This window comes from Leiobunum rupestre, chromosome 6 (assembly GCF_980474605.1).
Source record: "Leiobunum rupestre chromosome 6, qqLeiRupe1.1.hap1, whole genome shotgun sequence".
In the NCBI taxonomy this organism is placed as follows: domain Eukaryota; kingdom Metazoa; phylum Arthropoda; class Arachnida; order Opiliones; family Sclerosomatidae; genus Leiobunum; species Leiobunum rupestre.
This window is the reverse complement of record NC_143389.1, coordinates 50,026,007-50,044,047: the sequence shown is the minus strand read 5'-3', so window position 1 is coordinate 50,044,047 and position 18,041 is coordinate 50,026,007. Positions and strand designations below refer to the sequence as shown.

Genomic DNA, 18,041 nt, shown 5'->3' with positions numbered 1-18,041 from the left:
AGTTTCAGCTGGAAATTTTTTTTAATGTGTACAAAATAAACTAACATATGGTTATCAATAATGAATATAATTTATTTTTTGACCAAAATTCTTACATTTATTGTTCATAATAAAAAATACACCAAAGAGTTTCTAAACTTTTTGAGGTGTTGGAGTAACTGTCAATCCATCTAATCTTGGTAAAACCGGTAAAATAAGGTTTCCAAAAGAAGAATCTTGAGTAATAAAGTATCCAACAGAGTTAGCATGAGCGTGCTTTTTAAATAGTAGTTTTATTAGTAAAATCACTACAGTTTTACAACACAACTTCAAATATCAACCTGTATTGCAGTTCTCTGACTTGCTAAAAGTGTATGAGACTCAACTGTTCCCGGTACAACAGCCTATTAATAAATTAAACAATTAGAAATAAACCATATTAATTAGGATAATGTTTGTTTTCATACAGAAGGAATTACACCAGGAATTGTAGAAGCAGTGACTCTGGTAACATACAACAAAAAAAGACTTGTTTTAGGAAATAAATATGAATAAATTTTCAATTTAAATTGTATTTTCTAACATTGGAGTAGTCCCTTGTTTTAAAAGAAGTTTTTTAGTCTGCAATTCTTCGAGGATTTTCCTATTTTGTAATTCTGCAAATTGATAAAATATTTTTTGATGTTGCAATTTAATAGTTTGTATTGAATATTATACCTTGCTTTGAGCTTGGTGGTTGAAATGCCATTTTTACTATAGTATAAACATGTAAATTTAAAAAATAATTAGAATAGATTTATTTAAATAAAAATAAACAGAATTTTTACCAGTCTGAGCAGAAAGTATCTAATGGACAAGAATTGTTGGATATTACTCCTTGGTCTGGGAGAATGTAAAGTCTTGTAGCTTAGGCTTAAGCATTTTATTTATCCAATGAAAAAATTAATTGCCGTGTAAGCGTGGTTGCGTATTCCATAAAATGCTTTCAAGAAATTTTTCATCGATAGGATAGCTTATCAAGGGAGTAAACCAAAGAATATATTCTTTGAGTAAACCAACAAAGTTGAAGAAAGGAAGCTTTACCTGTAAACTCCACCAGAATGCTATCGCCATCTGGGTTACTGAGAATATATTAGTCGCTGTCTTGACACAACTTAATGTTATAATTAAATTCAGCTTTAAATAAACTGTCTAAATTAAATTCATCTTTAAATAAACATTCTAAATTAAATTAAAAATGAAATAAATTTTTTCATAACATATAAAAGAAAATGTTCTTACTATTGATACTAGATGGCACTATAAGAAAATATAGAGTTTCTAACTCTATGAGTTTAAGTAGGGCAAGAAGAATAATAGACGCTTCTTTACGGAGAATATTCTTGGGTGGGGTGCATTTGGCCGACTACTCATTTGGCCGAACATAGAAATCTCATAGATAACTAGAATGCTGCCGCCTACGGCCGAGCTTGTCGCCAGTTCGTTTTGAACCTACAGCCAATGAGAGGCCGTAGAGTGGTTCCGCCAAGGAGGATAATAATCCTCCTTGGTTCCGCGTAACTATCGCGGGAGCTAGGAGACGTCATTCTCTCTGGTGATATTAAATTCTTGGCAGAACCACTCTTTGAGCTCTGATTGGCTGAGATCTGGCTATCGTCTGCCACGGCGTTTGGTCCATTTGCCAGTTACACGGTAGCATTCTAGTTACCTATGAGATTTCTATGTGTCCGAATGCCCATTTGGCCGACAGCTCATTTGGTCGACTGTTCAGTCGGCCAAATGAGCAGACCATATGGCCGACTACTCATTAGGCCGACTACTCTTTTAGCCGAAATTCTGGTTGGCCAAATGAGCAGCCCATTTGATCGACTGCTCATTGACCAACTGCTCATTTGACCGACTGCTCGTTTGGCCGACTACTCATTTCGCCGACTGTAAATAGTTACAGTATGTACAAGATAGTCTGTAGATATATTTAGTAATCATTTTAACTTTTATTGTTATGGCTCCTCGGTGTCTAATTCCGACGTGCAAAAAAAATATTCGTCGGGCGCGAATGTTTCCTTGTACAGGTAATATAGTGGTATACTGGTATAACCCTCGGTTGGAAACGGCGGGTGATTTGAAATGTTTGTTTATAACTTTATTTTGAGGGTTATCAAAGCAGTGGGCTATTTTTACGGAGTTCAATTTAAGTAACACAGAACGATTTAAAAATTGTTTAATTTAATTACAAAATATATTCCCAATGCTGGTATTGCGGAAAGGAAAATTATACTTATAATCATTGTGATTTTGTTGCGTTGGAGAGAAGACTCAGTAAACCCAACTGGAATGGATTCCATTTCCATAAATGTCTTTGGAATTTGATTGTAATGAAATTGATGGCTGTGTGTTTGGCAAGCATATGGCTATTGTTAATCCATAAATACATTTTGAGAAACTTCCTTATCTTTGCAAAACATAGTGTGGTTATAAGCAACGTAGCCCCAAATTGTTTCATAAACGGGACTGTATCACAGATTATACCAAAGACAGTGATTGTGGCATATGAAATTTGTGGTTAGATTTGTGTTTATTCTATCAAAACATTTGGAATTTTAAATTAAATATTGACAAATTTGTTGGATTTGATATTAAGGCAGGAGTTCTCTGAATGAATAAAGTTAAAGTTAAGTAGTCAGCGCTAGAGTGATACAGCATTACTATTATAATAGAGGGATTATTGTTTTGGGCAAGATAGACACAAGCCTAAGGTTTTATACAGTGCATTTAAAATTAAATGTTTTCTTATACCAAATCCCATTATTTCCACAAGCACTATACAGGGTGTCCACTAAAAAATGAACCAGGGCGAATATCTCAAAATCTGTTTTAGGTACGAATTTGAAATTTGCATGTCGCATAAAGTGTGCAGGGGGGAACCCTACTGCGAAAATTTCGATGACCTTGAGCCATTCTTCAAGGTCATCTAAAAACTAACTGGATAACCGTAAGTGTAACAAAGTTGGTTCCAATTAGAAAAGTGTTCCACGTGACTTTTTATCTACAAATAGCTTTGAGTTGATCGGATTTGACCAATAGGAAGCCGAGAAATGCTAGGTGAAAAACAAGAAGGTCGTTAAGTTGATAACGTGTCGAAAGCGAGGTTCGGGAGCTGATAACTCTAAAGATACTCGTGTACTGAAATTTGCTACACATCCTCATCAGGATTGAGGGTCTTTAGTTTAAAAATTTCAATGACGTTGAACCATGTTTTCAAGTTCATCCAAAAACTAACGCGAGAACCGTAAGTGTTAGAAAGTTGTGACGGTTACCCATCCCTGTTTAAATTAATTTTTTTCGGGGGAAAAAATTTAAACAAAGAAATTTACTGGTTAATATTTCGGAAAATGCTTAAAAAACATGTATTATTCGTAAAATTTGAGCTTTTTATCGAAAAAAACGTCGTTTTTTCGATTAGTCTTACAAATTTATAAAAAAATAATCGGATAATACAGAAATATAAATTACTTGATCCAAACGTTTTACGAATAATTTTAAGAGCTTTATCTATTGGATAAAAGTTAACCATCCCCGACCTCTAGAAAGTTGGTTCCAATTAGAAAAGTGTTAAACGTCTTCAAGGTCCTCCAATTTTACAAACTTGAAAAACTCCCACCATAATAAGTTTGTCTAGCAAATTTCTATGTAACACGAATTGGTTTCGAGTTATGTGCGTTTTCTTTCAATTTTCTTTTTAACAACCTTTGTGATTTTGAAAAACAGTTCCTCGACTTCCTATTGGTTAAATTTGATCAAATCAAAGCTAATTAGGCCTACAATGTGACGTGAAACACTTTTCTAATTGGAACCCAATTTCTAACACGTACGGTTCTCGCGTCAGTTTTTGGATGACCTTGAAGACATGGTTCAAGGTCATGGAAATTTTTAAACTAAAGACCCTCAGTCCTGGTGAGGATGTGTAGCAAATTTCAGTACTCTAACACGAGTATCTTTAGAGTTATCAGCTCCCGAACCTCGCTTTCGACACGTTATCAACTTAACGACCTTCTTGTTTTTCATCTAGCATTTCTCGGCTTCCTATTGGTCAAATCCGATCACGTCAAAGCGATTTGTTCTTAAAAAGTCACGTGGGACACTTTTCTAATTCGAACCAACTTTGTAACACTTACGGTTCTCGAGTTAGTTTTTGGATGACCTTGAAGACATGGTTCAAGGTCATTGAGATATTCGTCCTGGTTCATTTTTTAGTGGACAGCGTGTATAAACAATACCTTGCAGGTCCTCGCTCTCGGAAATATTACTTCTTGGCGATTTCCTGGGATGATGATTTATTTAAGCACCTATTGAATTATCCTTGGTTAGGGAGATCACAGACCACCTACCCAAAAAGAAGGACTTGTATAAACCTCGAAAAAAATTGTCTCAAAAGTGTTGCAGCTTTTATTTTATCAAATAAATATAAAAAATTCGTGCGCGAGCGAGCCTCTATATACAGCCCCTTTTCGCCCCTCTCTTGTCACGTATTTAGACTGTTTACAATCTCTCCTGCCATCGAAGCATCAAGTGTGTTCGAATCGCACGACTCCCTCAATTTTACCTCACAGGACTTCACCACTATATACCGCTCTTCTCACAAATGCCAATGCCCTGATGTCCGTTTATAAGCACAATAAGCTCTCCCAAATCCTTCTGAATCGCAAAGCTGTTCTTGCAGCTGTAACTGAGACTTTTCGGACCTCCGACATTCTGGACAGTGAATACTCAATTCCAGGCTACTCTCTCTACAAGAAAGACAGGGGAATTAGTAGCTACGGTGGCATTAACTTGCACAACGTTTCTCTAAAAATATAACTCCTGCTCGTTTCCTGTTCGCACTGTACTTTTAATTATATCAATTCATTTTAATTTAATCTAAATAATAAAAATCTTGCTGGTTCAATTAATATATATAATAAATAATATAGAATAAATGACGTTAATGAATTCATAAAAACGTAAAGGAAGACGGACTTTTCCCAAAGTTGTTTGTATAAGTATCGTTGCAACATAATTTACCGTAACCCTAAGCACTCGGCCCGTCCCAAAAGTAAAAAAAATTAGGAGTTGGAGAGAAGAAGCCCCATACTTAAAGAACATACACAACATTCACCCATGTCTGAACACAAACACACAGTACACAAAACATTTCAAAAGCACGAATTCGAATACAAACGTTTGAAAGCTGGCTTACACTAACAAGTAAGCCAAAACCGTCGTTACGGTGTACGTTAACGTAAAGAAATATATCAGATGTAACGAGGAGTTTAGCCGTTACACCGGTTTTGCCCTGGTGAACCTTTTCTAAAGTTCATGAAAATGCCAACGCGGTTAATACACTTTGCCAACAGACACACCGCAAAATTGTAAAACCCCTCCTAGGGAACTCTGTTATGGGAAAGTCTTATTAGATGTAGGAGTTATAAAATATAAGTCTAGAAGTATTTTAAAGGATTAAATCAATCACGTTTGTATAATTTGTAACGCACGTGGGCTGGGGGTATCTATCTACACCATAGATATAGGAAATGTATATAAAGGTCTAGATAAAATATTTCAAAGGGATCGAGTGAATACGGAGGTGACAGCTAGCAGAAACGCGTAATTTCTGTAGGCTATCCTTATAACGCGCTATCTATCGGTAAGAAAGCTCGTGCTATCGTCGCGAGAGCCATTGTTTCCGGGTTAAACTATACTAAAAGTCACCAACAGATGGTGTCTAAAGACTACGGCCTGCGGAAAGGTCAAGCACTTAGTACTAAAATGCTAAGAGAGCTCGCGCTCTTGGTCACGTGCCTTCCTCGGTGTCTGCTAGGTGTCAATTCCGTATTTTATGTTAGGTTTAGACGCCCCGAAATTTATCTAGACCTTTATATACATTTCTTATATCTATGATCTACACCAACTAGTTAAGGGGATTCTTGTTGACACCTTGGAAGAATAATGCAGAAAATTACATATAAACCAGACTATATTGTAAATACTGGCAACTAACTACTTTTAAAAAAATATTAAACCACATACATTAATACAAGAGGCCTTTTTAAACTTTTCTGTAAGTACAATCTCAAGAAACAAATGGTATTGATGGTCTTGTCTCACGCAGGGCCGTAGCGCACATAGCAAAGCGGAAACGTTCACTTTTGTGCCATTCGCGGCGCGCGAATCGCGATTCACGTGCCAATAATTTAAAAGTTAATTACTTGCGAATCCGCATCGCTGGATCCAGCACCTGGATCCAGCAGACAGAAAAATGCGCTGGATCCATCTGGATTGCTGGATGAGGGATCCAGCAATTGCAATCCCTAGTGGCAAGCCCTTCCTGCCACGCGAGCCAACAGCTACCTAAACTAACTATTACCGTTAACCTCTACAAGTTTTTATGGAGGGGAAACCGAAGAGCTCGTGGGAAAACCCCTTAAACCAGTGGTAAAGCACAGAAAGGCAATGATGATAGAAAGTGAATTATATTGTTCGATAATCATAGTCGATATGAATACAAAAACGGCCGCAAAAATGTGCCGTTCCTCCATATTCCCAATCTCTCCTAACTACGCCACTAATAACAATCAATAATATGGACTTGGTATACATGTAGTTCTAGTATAATACTAGCAATTTTAATAAAGGGTACAATCAACATTTGTTTGCTAAAAACAATAACATCAACGAATGGGAATTACGAAGAAAAAAAATTTAACCGTTTAAAAATCGCTCATTTTCATGCAGGGATGTCCATGTCTCGAGGATTGTTTCCCAAGCCCACGGACCTCTTGGCTTACATCTCCAGCATCTCCTAGGCTGTTTCTTATCTACAAAGGCTTCGGCAATTAAAACTCGTGTCAGGCCTATCTGGGAGTATGGCTCGTGGGTCTATGAAATCCATAAGCTCTAAATGGTCCATAGGAAAGCAGTCCACTTTGCCGGCTGCCGCATCAATTGGGTACTTCCGCGATGTCCTAATCCATTGGTCCGCTCTCGTGTCAGATCATCGCCTCAAGCGCGTTATTTTAAACTCGATCATACACAAAGCAAATGGGGCGTTGTCATGGACGAGAGCTCCCGGTGGTTTGAGATGTGGTCCTTCTTGGGGTAGGTACATTTGTTCGAATTTCAATGGCCGAAATAAAAAATGTTTCAATCGGTAGCATCACTTGTCCGAATTCTGTCGCTAAATTAGTATTTCTTATTGCTGTTTTTTTTTTGGTCCGGATTTTTTTTTATGCAAGAATTAAAAATAAAAAACTACATTGTAAATATCTTTGTTTGATCAAGTTGTTTTTTCTTAATTGCTGCGGTTAGGTTAGGTTAGGTTAGGTTAGGTTAGGTTAGGTTAGGTTAGGTTCACGTTAATGTTACTATTTTCTTATATTAACAATATTTAAAAAAAAACACACAACCAATTCCTAATGTTCGAAAAAACGGACAAACGATTATTCGAACAAATGAAATTCGCCAGTAAAGTTAACATAAATTGAACGTCTAAATCACCAACAAAAGTTGTGAATTTGTTTTCGGGCAAATGAAATACGTTTTCGGACATACGATCCTGTTTTCCGGGATTCGGACAAATGGTCATTCGGACATTTGTACCACCGTTCGGACGAATGAAATACGAACAAATGTACCCAAATCTACTTCTTATATCCTTCCATTTATGAAGACTAAGCTCCAGTGGAACCAATTTGCATCCTCTTTTGTCCGTGACTATATCTCGCTGCCGGATCCTCTTAAGTGCCTTCCAAACCGCTCGAAATGTGCTCGCGAATTAAAGGTCAACAAAATCTCTTGAAAAATTCGGCATGAATTTCAGGTAGCTTAACTCATGTGACTCAGGCATACGATTTAGTTTACCAAACTACTGTCTTGATTCTGTAGGCTCACCTTCAATATTCAAACGAATCTGTAGTCCTCGAACTTCTCTACGCTAGTTATCTGGCGTGATTTGCTTTGCTTTTTTTTAAATAAAGAATAATTATGACAAGAGTGTCATCCCAGCGGTCAAACATATGATTATCCAATGAATTATTCGAATTTGAAAAAAATAAACTGAATTTGTTTTTCCTGAATTTTTGGATTTTTCAAAGCTTCTAATAAATCAGGATAATTGCATATTTTGATGGATTTGTTTTCGTGAGTATTGTGGATTTTTCGTAAAATTTTATAAAAATCCAAATAATTTCAAGGATTTTCCTGCATTTTGAGCTTTTCTATATATTCGTGGATTTTATTTCGAGGAATTTGTGGTTTTTTGCACGGATCTCGTGGATTCGTTTAAAAATACAGAATTTTCCGAAAATTCAAATTCATTATAAGGTTTTTCCTGGTTTTTAAACTTTTATATATTAGGCCTTTTTATTCTATAAAGTAACATTGGCCTTCTAGTTTTGCTGTTGCTGCTGTGTCACGGGTGACGTATGGATGACGTGTTACTACGAAAAGCCCTGGACATAAGAGCAAATTAGACGAGGCACCCTGTTTTTAAGCAGAAACGGAACTGAGCTTCTATGTATTCAGCTTATTTTATAAAAAGGACTAATAGCTATTTTTATAAAGTAACGTGGCCTTGTTTGAATGTGGCTCTTACGTCACAGTCTCTTACTTTTACGAGTCTACGAGCGCGCTCTACAGTCGCCAGAGGAATATAGCTTTTTCTAGCGCGCTTGTAAATCGCTCGTGCGAAGAATATACTAATAAAGCTGTGTCTTGTGACGTAAGAGCAACATTTTAACAAGTTGGGCAAGACCACTTTATATTTTATAAAATCAGCTAAATAAGTATTCGGACGTTCTGAGAAAATACGGGTTCATTACCTGTGTTAGAGAAAACATGTGTTAACTCTAACACAAGCATTTTCATTTAATGTAGAACGGATTTCGAAATTCCGTTTACACCAAACACGAATTTACTACCTCTATGAAAACGTAGTCTATGTAATACTTTGTAATGAATGTCTTTAGCAATCATTAATAGTCTTTAAAAAATCATTACAAGTATGAGGTTGAGAACTCTACGCGATATATTATTTTGTAAGTGCTAGCATTTTTAACTGTATCTTCCCATTGCCGAATCCCATTCGACCGAATTCCCATTAGACCGAATGTTTTTTTGATGAAATTAGCCCAAAGGCAGGTTTTGTATTTTTCTAATCGACCGACGCAATATTCACAATTGAGCGCACGCAAAAAAATAGTTTTTCTTTCTTCTCCTTTTGATTTTTTGTGGAAGCGTTTTAATATATTTTTAAGTCTGTTGGAAACGATTTTTTGGTCTTCTTTTAATTAAATGTTTTTTATTAATACTATTAAATTTGAAGTATTTTTTGTTAAAACGTAATACCTTTATGGTACGCTCAGTTCGCAGTTTGTTGAAATGGAACCTAGGTTAGGTTCGGTTAGGTTAGGTTAGGTTAGGTAACACTGCATGCTGTTCTGACAGATGCTGAAACGGATAAAACCGAATCCTAAATCCGCCAAAGTGCGGCTTTTTCGGTCGAATGGGATTCGGCGCAATCGAACAGATTCTTTTTAACGGATTAGCCAAAATTTATTGAAAATTTTAGTGTTTTATTTTTCCGGAAAATTAACAACCCTAGAAAATTTAAATTAACGCTTATTTTGCCAAATAAAAATGAATAATTGAATCGGAAAACTAAATTGACATTTGCATCGTTTCTGAAGGCAGTCATGAACCCCGTCGCCCATGCGCAGATATAGTAACTAATATTTTCGTCGGTAGAGGGAAGGAAATAATTGTGTGCTTGATTCGGAAATTTAGTGGCAACAAAACGTCTCTGCGAACAAAATATTACGGCGGCGGCGCCTAAAAAGCAAAAGATTCGGCGGACGTGGTGCGGCGCTAACGTAAAAAATGTCGGCGGCGGGGTTTGAACCACGGCGCTACGCTCTACTTACGCACTTTTCACCGGTAGAGGGATGCTAATAACTAATATAATTTAGGCGGCTATTTCTGCACATAGCCGTATAAAGAACTGAGAGACGCTAATGTACATTTAATATAATTAGTTGAAGTCCTCAAAAGCCTCTCCCCTCTTTCTCCCCCCCCCCCCTTTGATATATTTCAAAATTTAAACCTGTATCGTATAAAAGTATTTTACACCTTATTATTCCATGGTTAAAAACTATCCTTTAAGTAGTTATTGACATTTTGATTAATGAATATCTCCATTGTATTCCAAAAATCTTCAAAAATATATTATACCAAAGGTAGGATTCAGGACCACAACGCAATTTCGTAGCCAAGCCCTATCGATTTTCGACACACGCCACCGGATTTCCTTAATTAAGGGTCAAAAGAGCCCTGATTTTCACAAAGGAACACGACAAACCACTACGGCGCCCTTTTGTTAAGAATTATATAAAACCCCTCCCATGATACGAAATTATTTCATTCGCGTACTGAGACCAGTCAGGTCAACACTCTAAAACACCGAAAATGCGTTTCTGATAAACTATGGAGAAAATTAAATTTTTTTCGTTTCGATTTCCTCTAGAAATTTTCATAACCGCTCTTTTATTACTACTGGTACAGTCGCAAAAAGGTAAACCGAGCAAAAATCTGCACTAAGACGCAAAAAGTACGCTAATAATTTATTTATTTGTAGAGGATTGGGCTTGCGAAGAAAACTTCGTGTCAATTGGCAGTTCTTGCTACCATTTCCCAGGAAGCGAAACGCGTATGAACTTCACCATGGCCCAAGCGTTTTGTCAGTCCATGGATGCTACGCTGGCGGACTGGACCAAGAATGATACGGTTAATTTTCTGGATCTACTCGTTAAATCCAGTTTCAGTCAAACATCGCTGACTCCGATTTGGGTTCAATCAAGCGACAAAAGCAACCGTGCATCGGAAGAATGTAAAGTTGTTAGTTTCCCCACTGACATCACACGCTCTAAGAATTATTCGTGTACCATAAACGCCGCGGTACTTTGCCGAAAACCTGGTAAGAACAATTGAGGTTTCAAAACCTAATGTTTAATAGACGCTTAAGTCCATATAATTGTAATTTTTCAGCTTGCGAAGCGGGTACTATGCCCTGGGGGCCCGTTTGTTACTGGATGCACACCTCACCATTGTCTTACGCCTCCGCCGAAGAGATATGCAAAACCGAGAAGCAATCCCCAGGCCGCTTGGCCATCGTCCACAACGCCGGGATTTTAGAAGTACTATCCAGAGTGGTCAAAGCTTATCAAGTAACGGGTTCTACTTGGTTGGGAATGAATGACCGGGAATCGGAAGGAGTCTGGAGGTACTCGGATGGGTCGCTGGTTCGGAAGGAAGACGTCGAAAGACTTTGGTTGAAGGGAGAACCCAATGGCGGAGCTTTGGAGAACTGCGGAGTTATTTTTGGAAGAAACTGGAACTTTCTCCTCGGAGATGAAAGTTGCAATCGGACCCACCCGGCTTTGTGCGAAGTCGACGCCGAAGACTTGTCCGTCGATTTCGGTAATCCTGACCAAACTAAAATTTACACATACTATACTCAAAACTCACCCGTGAAGAGAAGGGGTTAATAACGGATGTCACAGCGACAAGCGGGGGGAAGGGGGTAGAAATTAGTTTTTCTTTTTTCTTTTGTACCGCGTAATATAATAAATTAAGTTTATCATTTCATACAATTTTGTTGGGATTATTCATTTTGTAAATAATTGTACAAAATGGGAAGGATTTGATAGCACGAACAATGGAAGAAAAATATCATTAATATTCAACATTTCAGGTCCGTTTACGCTTCAGTGCCAAAGGAGTTTTAGGTATTTCGACGGCCACTGTTACAGTTTGATATTCGAACAAGAGCAAAATTTCGTTCAGTCCTTCGATCATTGCACGTCTCTGGGCTCCACCCTCTCATTGGCCCGATCAGAGGAAATAATTAAATTCATGACGGCCTTGGCAAACGAGATTCAACCCAAGAACTTAACAATGGCCGACGGCTCGCTGATGCCACCCGTTCGAGCTTGGATAGGAATGATTAGAGACCCATCTTCTTACTTGAACAGAGGTAACTTGAAAACTTGGTTGTGGTCCGACGGAATCTACCAAGCTCCCGACGTTTTGGCCGCCCCCAATATGATCGTCAAAGAATGTCCGCCCAATCTCGATGACATCTCCCGATCAAGGGTATCGGGAATTACCACCAATAAAGAAACAACCAGGAAAGGATGCGTTTCATTCGTGGCTGCGAGCAACTTCCATTGCAAACTAAGAAGCGAGTCCTGCGCGTCAACGATGAGATATTTTTGCCAACATACAGGTATTCTACAATCGTCACACTGGAATTCGGTCGGGTTAATTAACTGCAAATATCCTCTTAGCTTGCAAGTACGGTTGGAATCCATTTTCTATAAACACTTGCGTGGTTCTCGTACCATCACCGAGAACATACACAAACGCCACCAAGTACTGCGAAGCTCTGCAAAGCAAAATCGTCTTTGTAACGTCCAATCGAGATTTACAAGTACTTCGTCAACTTTTCTCGAAACTACTGAGGGCGGGTAAAGCCATGAACACGAGATCAGCGAGCACATGGATTCAGGTGGTCACCGCAAACCCATTGACAAAGTCGGACTTTTGCTATACAGCCAAGACGGACAACGCCAACGTTACAGTTCAAGACTGCGAACAAGTTTTGCCTTTTTTCTGTCAATCTCCGTCCTTGGATCAAGGAAGAGGAAGGGCCCAGCTACTCTTCGAAAGTCAAATGTTGAGCGACGGCTCATATTTACCCAAAGACGACGATGACGACAGCGTGACGCCTCTGATAGTTCCGACACTGCCAACGTACAACATAAGTAGGCCGACTAAACCCTCACCCAGCGGGGGTGCGGATTCCTCAACAGTATCCACTACTTCCGACGATTACGACAGTGGTGAAACGGAAGGCGACAACAACGACGTTAATAATCCGACTTCACCCAACGGAAATAAGAGGACTACAAGAACCAGAAGACGAAAAACGACGGTTTCACCCAGTGACAAATCCACCCGTCCCTCGCAAGGTGGGAAAGATGACGAGAAACCGAACGGAAAAGGTGGTTCTGACCAGACACCGAATGGCGGAAAGACAACTAGAATACCCAATGATTCTTCGGGGTTCAATCCCTCGTCTAAAACAACTTCCAACCCGCCAAGAACTAACCCAGACGGTTCCAATGGTAATATAATTACTATTATCATGGCAATTTATGTTTACAGATGCCTGGATACGTTATATAAAAGGTTTGTATGTTAAAACCCCAATCTCTCTCTTTTTCCATTGTCTCGTCAATTCCTGAGTGTGAGTGATGAATGAATTAAGTAAATTATAAGCCTATAAAACAACGCGTAAATTCGGCAAGAACAACGCGTTCGCAAGCGGTTTAACTGGTTTCAATCAAGACAAACAGGTAAAATAACAAATATCATGTTATCCATAAAACGTTTATAAAAACAGACTCCCATTCTTTTTGCACGCGGTAAGATAAATAATTCGTGACAGCAACGAGAAAATTCTTAACGAAGCGTAAGAAAAAAGAAAATGGAATTGGAATCGAGCCAAAGAAGCTGACGGTTATAAATAATTTCCTTTATAGGCCATGGTTAGCTCTCCTCTTGTTTTTACATCTGCCACATTTCTTTCAATTAGAGTGAGCGGTGGCCCACCACCTGTTTCCACGAAGGACTGAGAGTAAACCACCGGAGCTGTCAAATCATCGGCGCCACGACTTCTAGAAAGTACGCTTCACCTTCCGTCATCCTTATTTCTGGTCCCCGCCAAAGGTTTTTCTTGAGCTTCTTTTTCGTCCCTCATCTAGAGAGGAGTCTTCTTTTCCTCTTACCAAAATGGAACTAAATCTGGGACACCGGAAACTGCGTGCGTGATTAGACACGGGGTACGGAGAAGAGACGCGAGATGCTTGAGAAAAAACTCGCTTCTCGTTCAAGAATCAGGTGAGTTTCCTAGCGTTCTTTAAAGGCGCGCGAGCTCTGAAACACGGCTGAAAACGATTATGATGATTAATGTCTCCCACGCTTTTACCTTTTGCAGGAAGTATTTGAAACGAGCTTTAAGATGTTAGAACGCGTCGGATGGTCAAGTCATTGAGATGGATTCCTTTATCGGGCTGGGATTTGGACGTTGGGTGATTGTGGTGCGACTCTACTACGGGCAAGATCTGGAGGGCAGTTGGGAAAGAACTTACTTCTTGCATTCTTTTACTTTTAAAGTCTTGGGTAAAGTTTGATTTTCAAATAATTGTTGTCTCGTACTTCCTTACGTCCATTGTCGTTTAATACTAAACGTATTATGAATATTGGAAATTAGAATTTTTACGGATTTCTACTCTGTATTGTTTTGGTTTTTATGGTTAAATATAATCAATTTTTACGATATTTGGCGTGTAATAAAAAATATTCGATTTGTTATAATTCAACCCATAACGCGAAGCTATAGGTAACCAATAGGCGCGCACTGAAAAACAATGGGAGTTGTTCCTTTCCCTATCTTTAACTCCATTCCACTGAATCGACATATTGAACTACCCTTCGCTGGGCTTTCTAATACTTGAACATATTTATATTCCCTGAGCAAGGAAAAAACGTGGGAAAACAAAATAGAACTCATTAGCTTTCATAAAGCAACCTGATACGCAAAAACGGGAGGAAATGGGACCATGGTACCAGGCTGCCAGACTAGGTAGATTACTCAAGATACAATTTTTTAGTCCAAAATCGGGACTGTTCAAAGTAGTTTGAGATCAGTGTCGTTAGCGTCATGAATTCTTTAGGCATCGAGCGCGATTCGGCCCTCTACGTGTATCAACCCTTCATCGGAATCTTAAAGCTAGTCGGTTGCATGCCGGGAGTGACGGGAAAGCCTATCCCATCCTTGGAAAGCTGGTTCTTTTGCGAGTTCCCTTATTCTTGGCATTCGGTGGCGTACGGCTTGCAGCATTTCATTTTGGTGCATTACGTTTTCCGATGTTTTTTCGCCGTCGGCAGCGAGGAATTTTGGTCTATCGCCGTCGAATTTCTGAGGGCCTTCGCTTCTATTTTCACCGTTCACATCTTCACTCACTACAACGATACTTTCCATCGTCTTTTGAAAGAAATGGACATGGCCAAGGGATCAGCCACCGAGAATATTCGCATGGGTAAGACAGCGCGGCGCGCCTTGGGCCTCTGCGTTTTTTACATTATTGTTCGCTGTATCCTGGACATGATGCGTGTCGTGGCTCCCAAAACTGTCCTCGGACATCACGTCAATTTCACTTTCGAAGGCAACGACACCGAAGACTACGTTCAATTCATTCCGGCAACGAGTCGTTTGAGTGAATACGCCAAACATAACTGGTACGGGGCTGATTTGTCCGGGTTGAGTTCGTCCACGACCGCTTTCTTAGCTATTTACGGGTCCTTGGAGGTAGCGTTGTTTCGATTCTTAGTCAGTGGTAGTTTCGTTTTCGCCATGACTCTGTACGCGTGTCTTTGTCATCACTTCACCGTAAAATACACCTTCTTCAACGAAGAGATAGAGGATATACTTTATTCTAAGAACGGAAGGGCGGAATTAACCACGGAGTCCGTGAAAGGATACAGAAAGACTCTGGCCTTACTAGCCAGAGCCGTAAGTACCATGGATCAATTATACAACAAGAGTACCTTTTTGTGGTTTGTATGTAGTTTCCTTTTACAATTTTAATAGTAGCGAAAACGTAATTAAATAACGGTTGATTAAATAACGTGTATTAGAGCATGTTTCTGAGCGGATTTTGCGTCGAAATAACCGCTCTGTTCTCTGAAGTCTCGACGTCCCACGAAAAGGTGGAGGATGACCCGCTAGTAGAGCTGAATGTCACTATCGACGGTGCCTTCCTAATTTTCTGGTTCTACAACATATCGGTGGGTGGCTCCAGTATTTACGAGGCGGCAACGAAATGCGTCAGACCCTTCCAACACTTGAGCAGTCGAGCGGTAGATATGTTGTATCAGAAGTAAAAAATATAGTTTTTTTCCAAGAGGAGTATCCATCCAGGGAAAACAAAAAATTTCCCGCCCAGATGTAAAAATCACACTGCGTAGGAATATTTATATATAAACCCTATTTTATCATTTTAATAGTTTGACCAATAATGAATTTAAGTACCAAGAATATTCGAAAGCAGATATTCTAAGCCCCTTTCGATTTTTAATGGTACTCTTTCGCACAGATGATCGCTATAAATGTTTATATTTTGGGATTAAATAGTAGACTATCTTACGGAATGAAGTATGCGAGGATTATACCGGAAGCTAATGCTTCGGTACCTGGATGCATCCTTGGTTTGACGTATTCGTCCTGCACTATGTTTTCTTCCAAACTCTATTTTATAAAAACCATATAATTAACAATATTTGGGAAATGATCACTTCTCTCTAAGACCGATATTATTTACTTCCGTTGATGTGGATTTCCATTAAGCTTCATAATTTTTAATGGGGCTTACCCGATATATTTCCGAGCCAGTCCTGTCAAGACGTTGATATGGCCCTGCAGTCGAGATTGCTCTTTGATCAGCTGCAAAGCGTCAGGGTTGGTTTGACAGCGTGGAGCTTTTTCATCATTAACAGGGCCGCTATTCTCACTATAGGTATAGTATGTCCAAGCCAGCCACCGGAAATTTGCTGAATGAGAGGAGTTGGAGTGGATTCGTCAATATGACCAAAGCGTCTTTTTTGTTTCAGGGGGAGCTCTCATAACTTATTTGATCGTGGTTATTCAAATGAATCCAATAGCAGTCCGAATGCTATTGACGGCAACCACGTCTCAAGGAAACAGCACCCACGAGGAACTAGATTGAGGAAAAAAGCGTTTTTCGCATTTATATTAAAATATCTTACAACGGATAAATATTAAAAAACCTCTACACTTACCAATTTGAAATATTGCGAAATAGTAGATAGTTTAATACTACCCAAGAAAACGTGAATGGGGGAACTTGTAGGAGTAGATTGTACACAATAAATGTATGGCTATACTTCTACAAGTTTTTCCGTTCACGTTTACTAGGGTAGGTTTAACCTCTCTTATAAAGAAAATTGCACGTAGACATTTGTATTCCACAAATAGCAAATGCAATATTAAACTTAATAAAGTTAAAATGTCAGAGAATTCGCATCGAACTCCACCTATTTTTTTTCAATCTTATAACTAAAAACTATCAAATCTTCTAAATTACAGTTAAATATCATTGAACTGAGCGTTTGAAATGTTATTTTACCGATAAAATTAGTTGATCATTAATACCAATACGATAAACCACGTTACTATCTGGAGCAAAAAATTAATATTCCAAAGGCAATAATTAGAAAATCAATTACTCGGAAACCTGGGAAATCTCCCCGTAGTTGGCAGATTGTAGTTTGCCGGAATAGGTCGATAAGAGAAACGAAATGGCACTTCCTGATACAAAACAACAACCTAAACCTATTCAAAGTAATGACAAAAACCAAATATTTTTCCCACTAATGGATAGTCAATTATACAGGGTGTCCACTAAAAAATGAACCAGGGTGAATATCTCCAAATCTGTTTTAGGTACGAATTTGAAATATTCAGGTCGCATAGAGCGTGAAGAGGGAACACCTACTATTAAAATGTCGATGACCTTGAACCATGTTATCAAGGTCACCCAAAAATTATCTCGAGAACCGTAAGTATTAGAAAGTTGGTTCCAATTAGAAAAGTATTCCACGTTACATTTTATGTCCAAATAGCTTTGACCAGATCGGATTTGACGAGAAACATTTTACTAAAATCACAAAGGTCGTAAAAGGGAAAATTGCGCTAATAACTCGAAAACTAGTCGTGTTACATGATTAAAATTTGCTAGACAAACTCACCATGGTGGGATTCTTTAAAGTTTGTAAAATTGGATGAACTTGAAAACGCGGTTCACGGTCGTGAAAAAAGTATCTCACAATCCATTGTTTCTAGAAACCAGGTTTCAATTAGAAAAATGCGTATCACCACATTCTCGTCC

General features: G+C 38.6%; 3 protein-coding genes across 3 annotated transcripts; 2 read left to right on the top strand and 1 right to left on the bottom strand.

The window, feature by feature from the left end:
* Positions 1–66: 66 nt before the first annotated feature.
* Positions 67–983, bottom strand: LOC149941357 (uncharacterized). The gene is made up of 6 exons (XM_090178584.1): positions 807–983; positions 697–732; positions 563–635; positions 447–483; positions 321–383; positions 67–255 (listed from the first exon to the last, which is right to left on the bottom strand). The coding sequence occupies exons 2-6, from the start codon at positions 725–727 to the stop codon at positions 133–135; spliced, it is 327 nt and encodes a 108-aa protein (XP_090034710.1). The 5' UTR covers positions 728–732; positions 807–983; the 3' UTR covers positions 67–132.
* A 9,112-nt stretch (positions 984–10,095) lies between these two features.
* Positions 10,096–14,275, top strand: LOC149941356 (uncharacterized). Its single transcript, XM_090178905.1, has 9 exons — positions 10,096–10,129; positions 10,535–10,582; positions 10,646–10,984; positions 11,056–11,487; positions 11,762–12,295; positions 12,357–13,590; positions 13,667–13,755; positions 13,836–13,971; positions 14,069–14,275. Exons 3-6 carry the CDS (start codon positions 10,720–10,722, stop codon positions 13,271–13,273), a joined length of 2,148 nt encoding a protein of 715 aa, XP_090035031.1. The 5' UTR covers positions 10,096–10,129; positions 10,535–10,582; positions 10,646–10,719; the 3' UTR covers positions 13,274–13,590; positions 13,667–13,755; positions 13,836–13,971; positions 14,069–14,275.
* Positions 14,276–15,562: 1,287 nt separating this feature from the next.
* LOC149941355 (uncharacterized) lies at positions 15,563–17,094 on the top strand. Its single transcript, XM_090178906.1, has 3 exons — positions 15,563–15,993; positions 16,526–16,649; positions 16,744–17,094. Exons 1-3 carry the CDS (start codon positions 15,775–15,777, stop codon positions 16,857–16,859), a joined length of 459 nt encoding a protein of 152 aa, XP_090035032.1. The 5' UTR covers positions 15,563–15,774; the 3' UTR covers positions 16,860–17,094.
* The last annotated feature ends 947 nt before the right edge of the window (positions 17,095–18,041 follow it).

Coding starts and splice junctions, on each gene's coding strand:
- LOC149941357 (XM_090178584.1), bottom strand. CDS start 727: ATGGCATTTCAACCACCAAGCTCAAAGCAAG. Junction 484..562: donor AAACAAGGGACTACTCCAAT/GTTAGAAAATAC, acceptor GTATGTTACCAG/AGTCACTGCTTCTACAATTC. Junction 384..446: donor TTCCTGGTGTAATTCCTTCT/GTATGAAAACAA, acceptor ATTTATTAATAG/GCTGTTGTACCGGGAACAGT.
- LOC149941356 (XM_090178905.1), top strand. CDS start 10,720: ATGAACTTCACCATGGCCCAAGCGTTTTGTCAGTCCATGGATGCTACG. Junction 10,985..11,055: donor GGTACTTTGCCGAAAACCTG/GTAAGAACAATT, acceptor GTAATTTTTCAG/CTTGCGAAGCGGGTACTATG. Junction 11,488..11,761: donor AGACTTGTCCGTCGATTTCG/GTAATCCTGACC, acceptor TCAACATTTCAG/GTCCGTTTACGCTTCAGTGC.
- LOC149941355 (XM_090178906.1), top strand. CDS start 15,775: ATGTTTCTGAGCGGATTTTGCGTCGAAATAACCGCTCTGTTCTCTGAA. Junction 15,994..16,525: donor AACACTTGAGCAGTCGAGCG/GTAGATATGTTG, acceptor TTTCCGAGCCAG/TCCTGTCAAGACGTTGATAT. Junction 16,650..16,743: donor GGCCGCTATTCTCACTATAG/GTATAGTATGTC, acceptor TTTTTGTTTCAG/GGGGAGCTCTCATAACTTAT.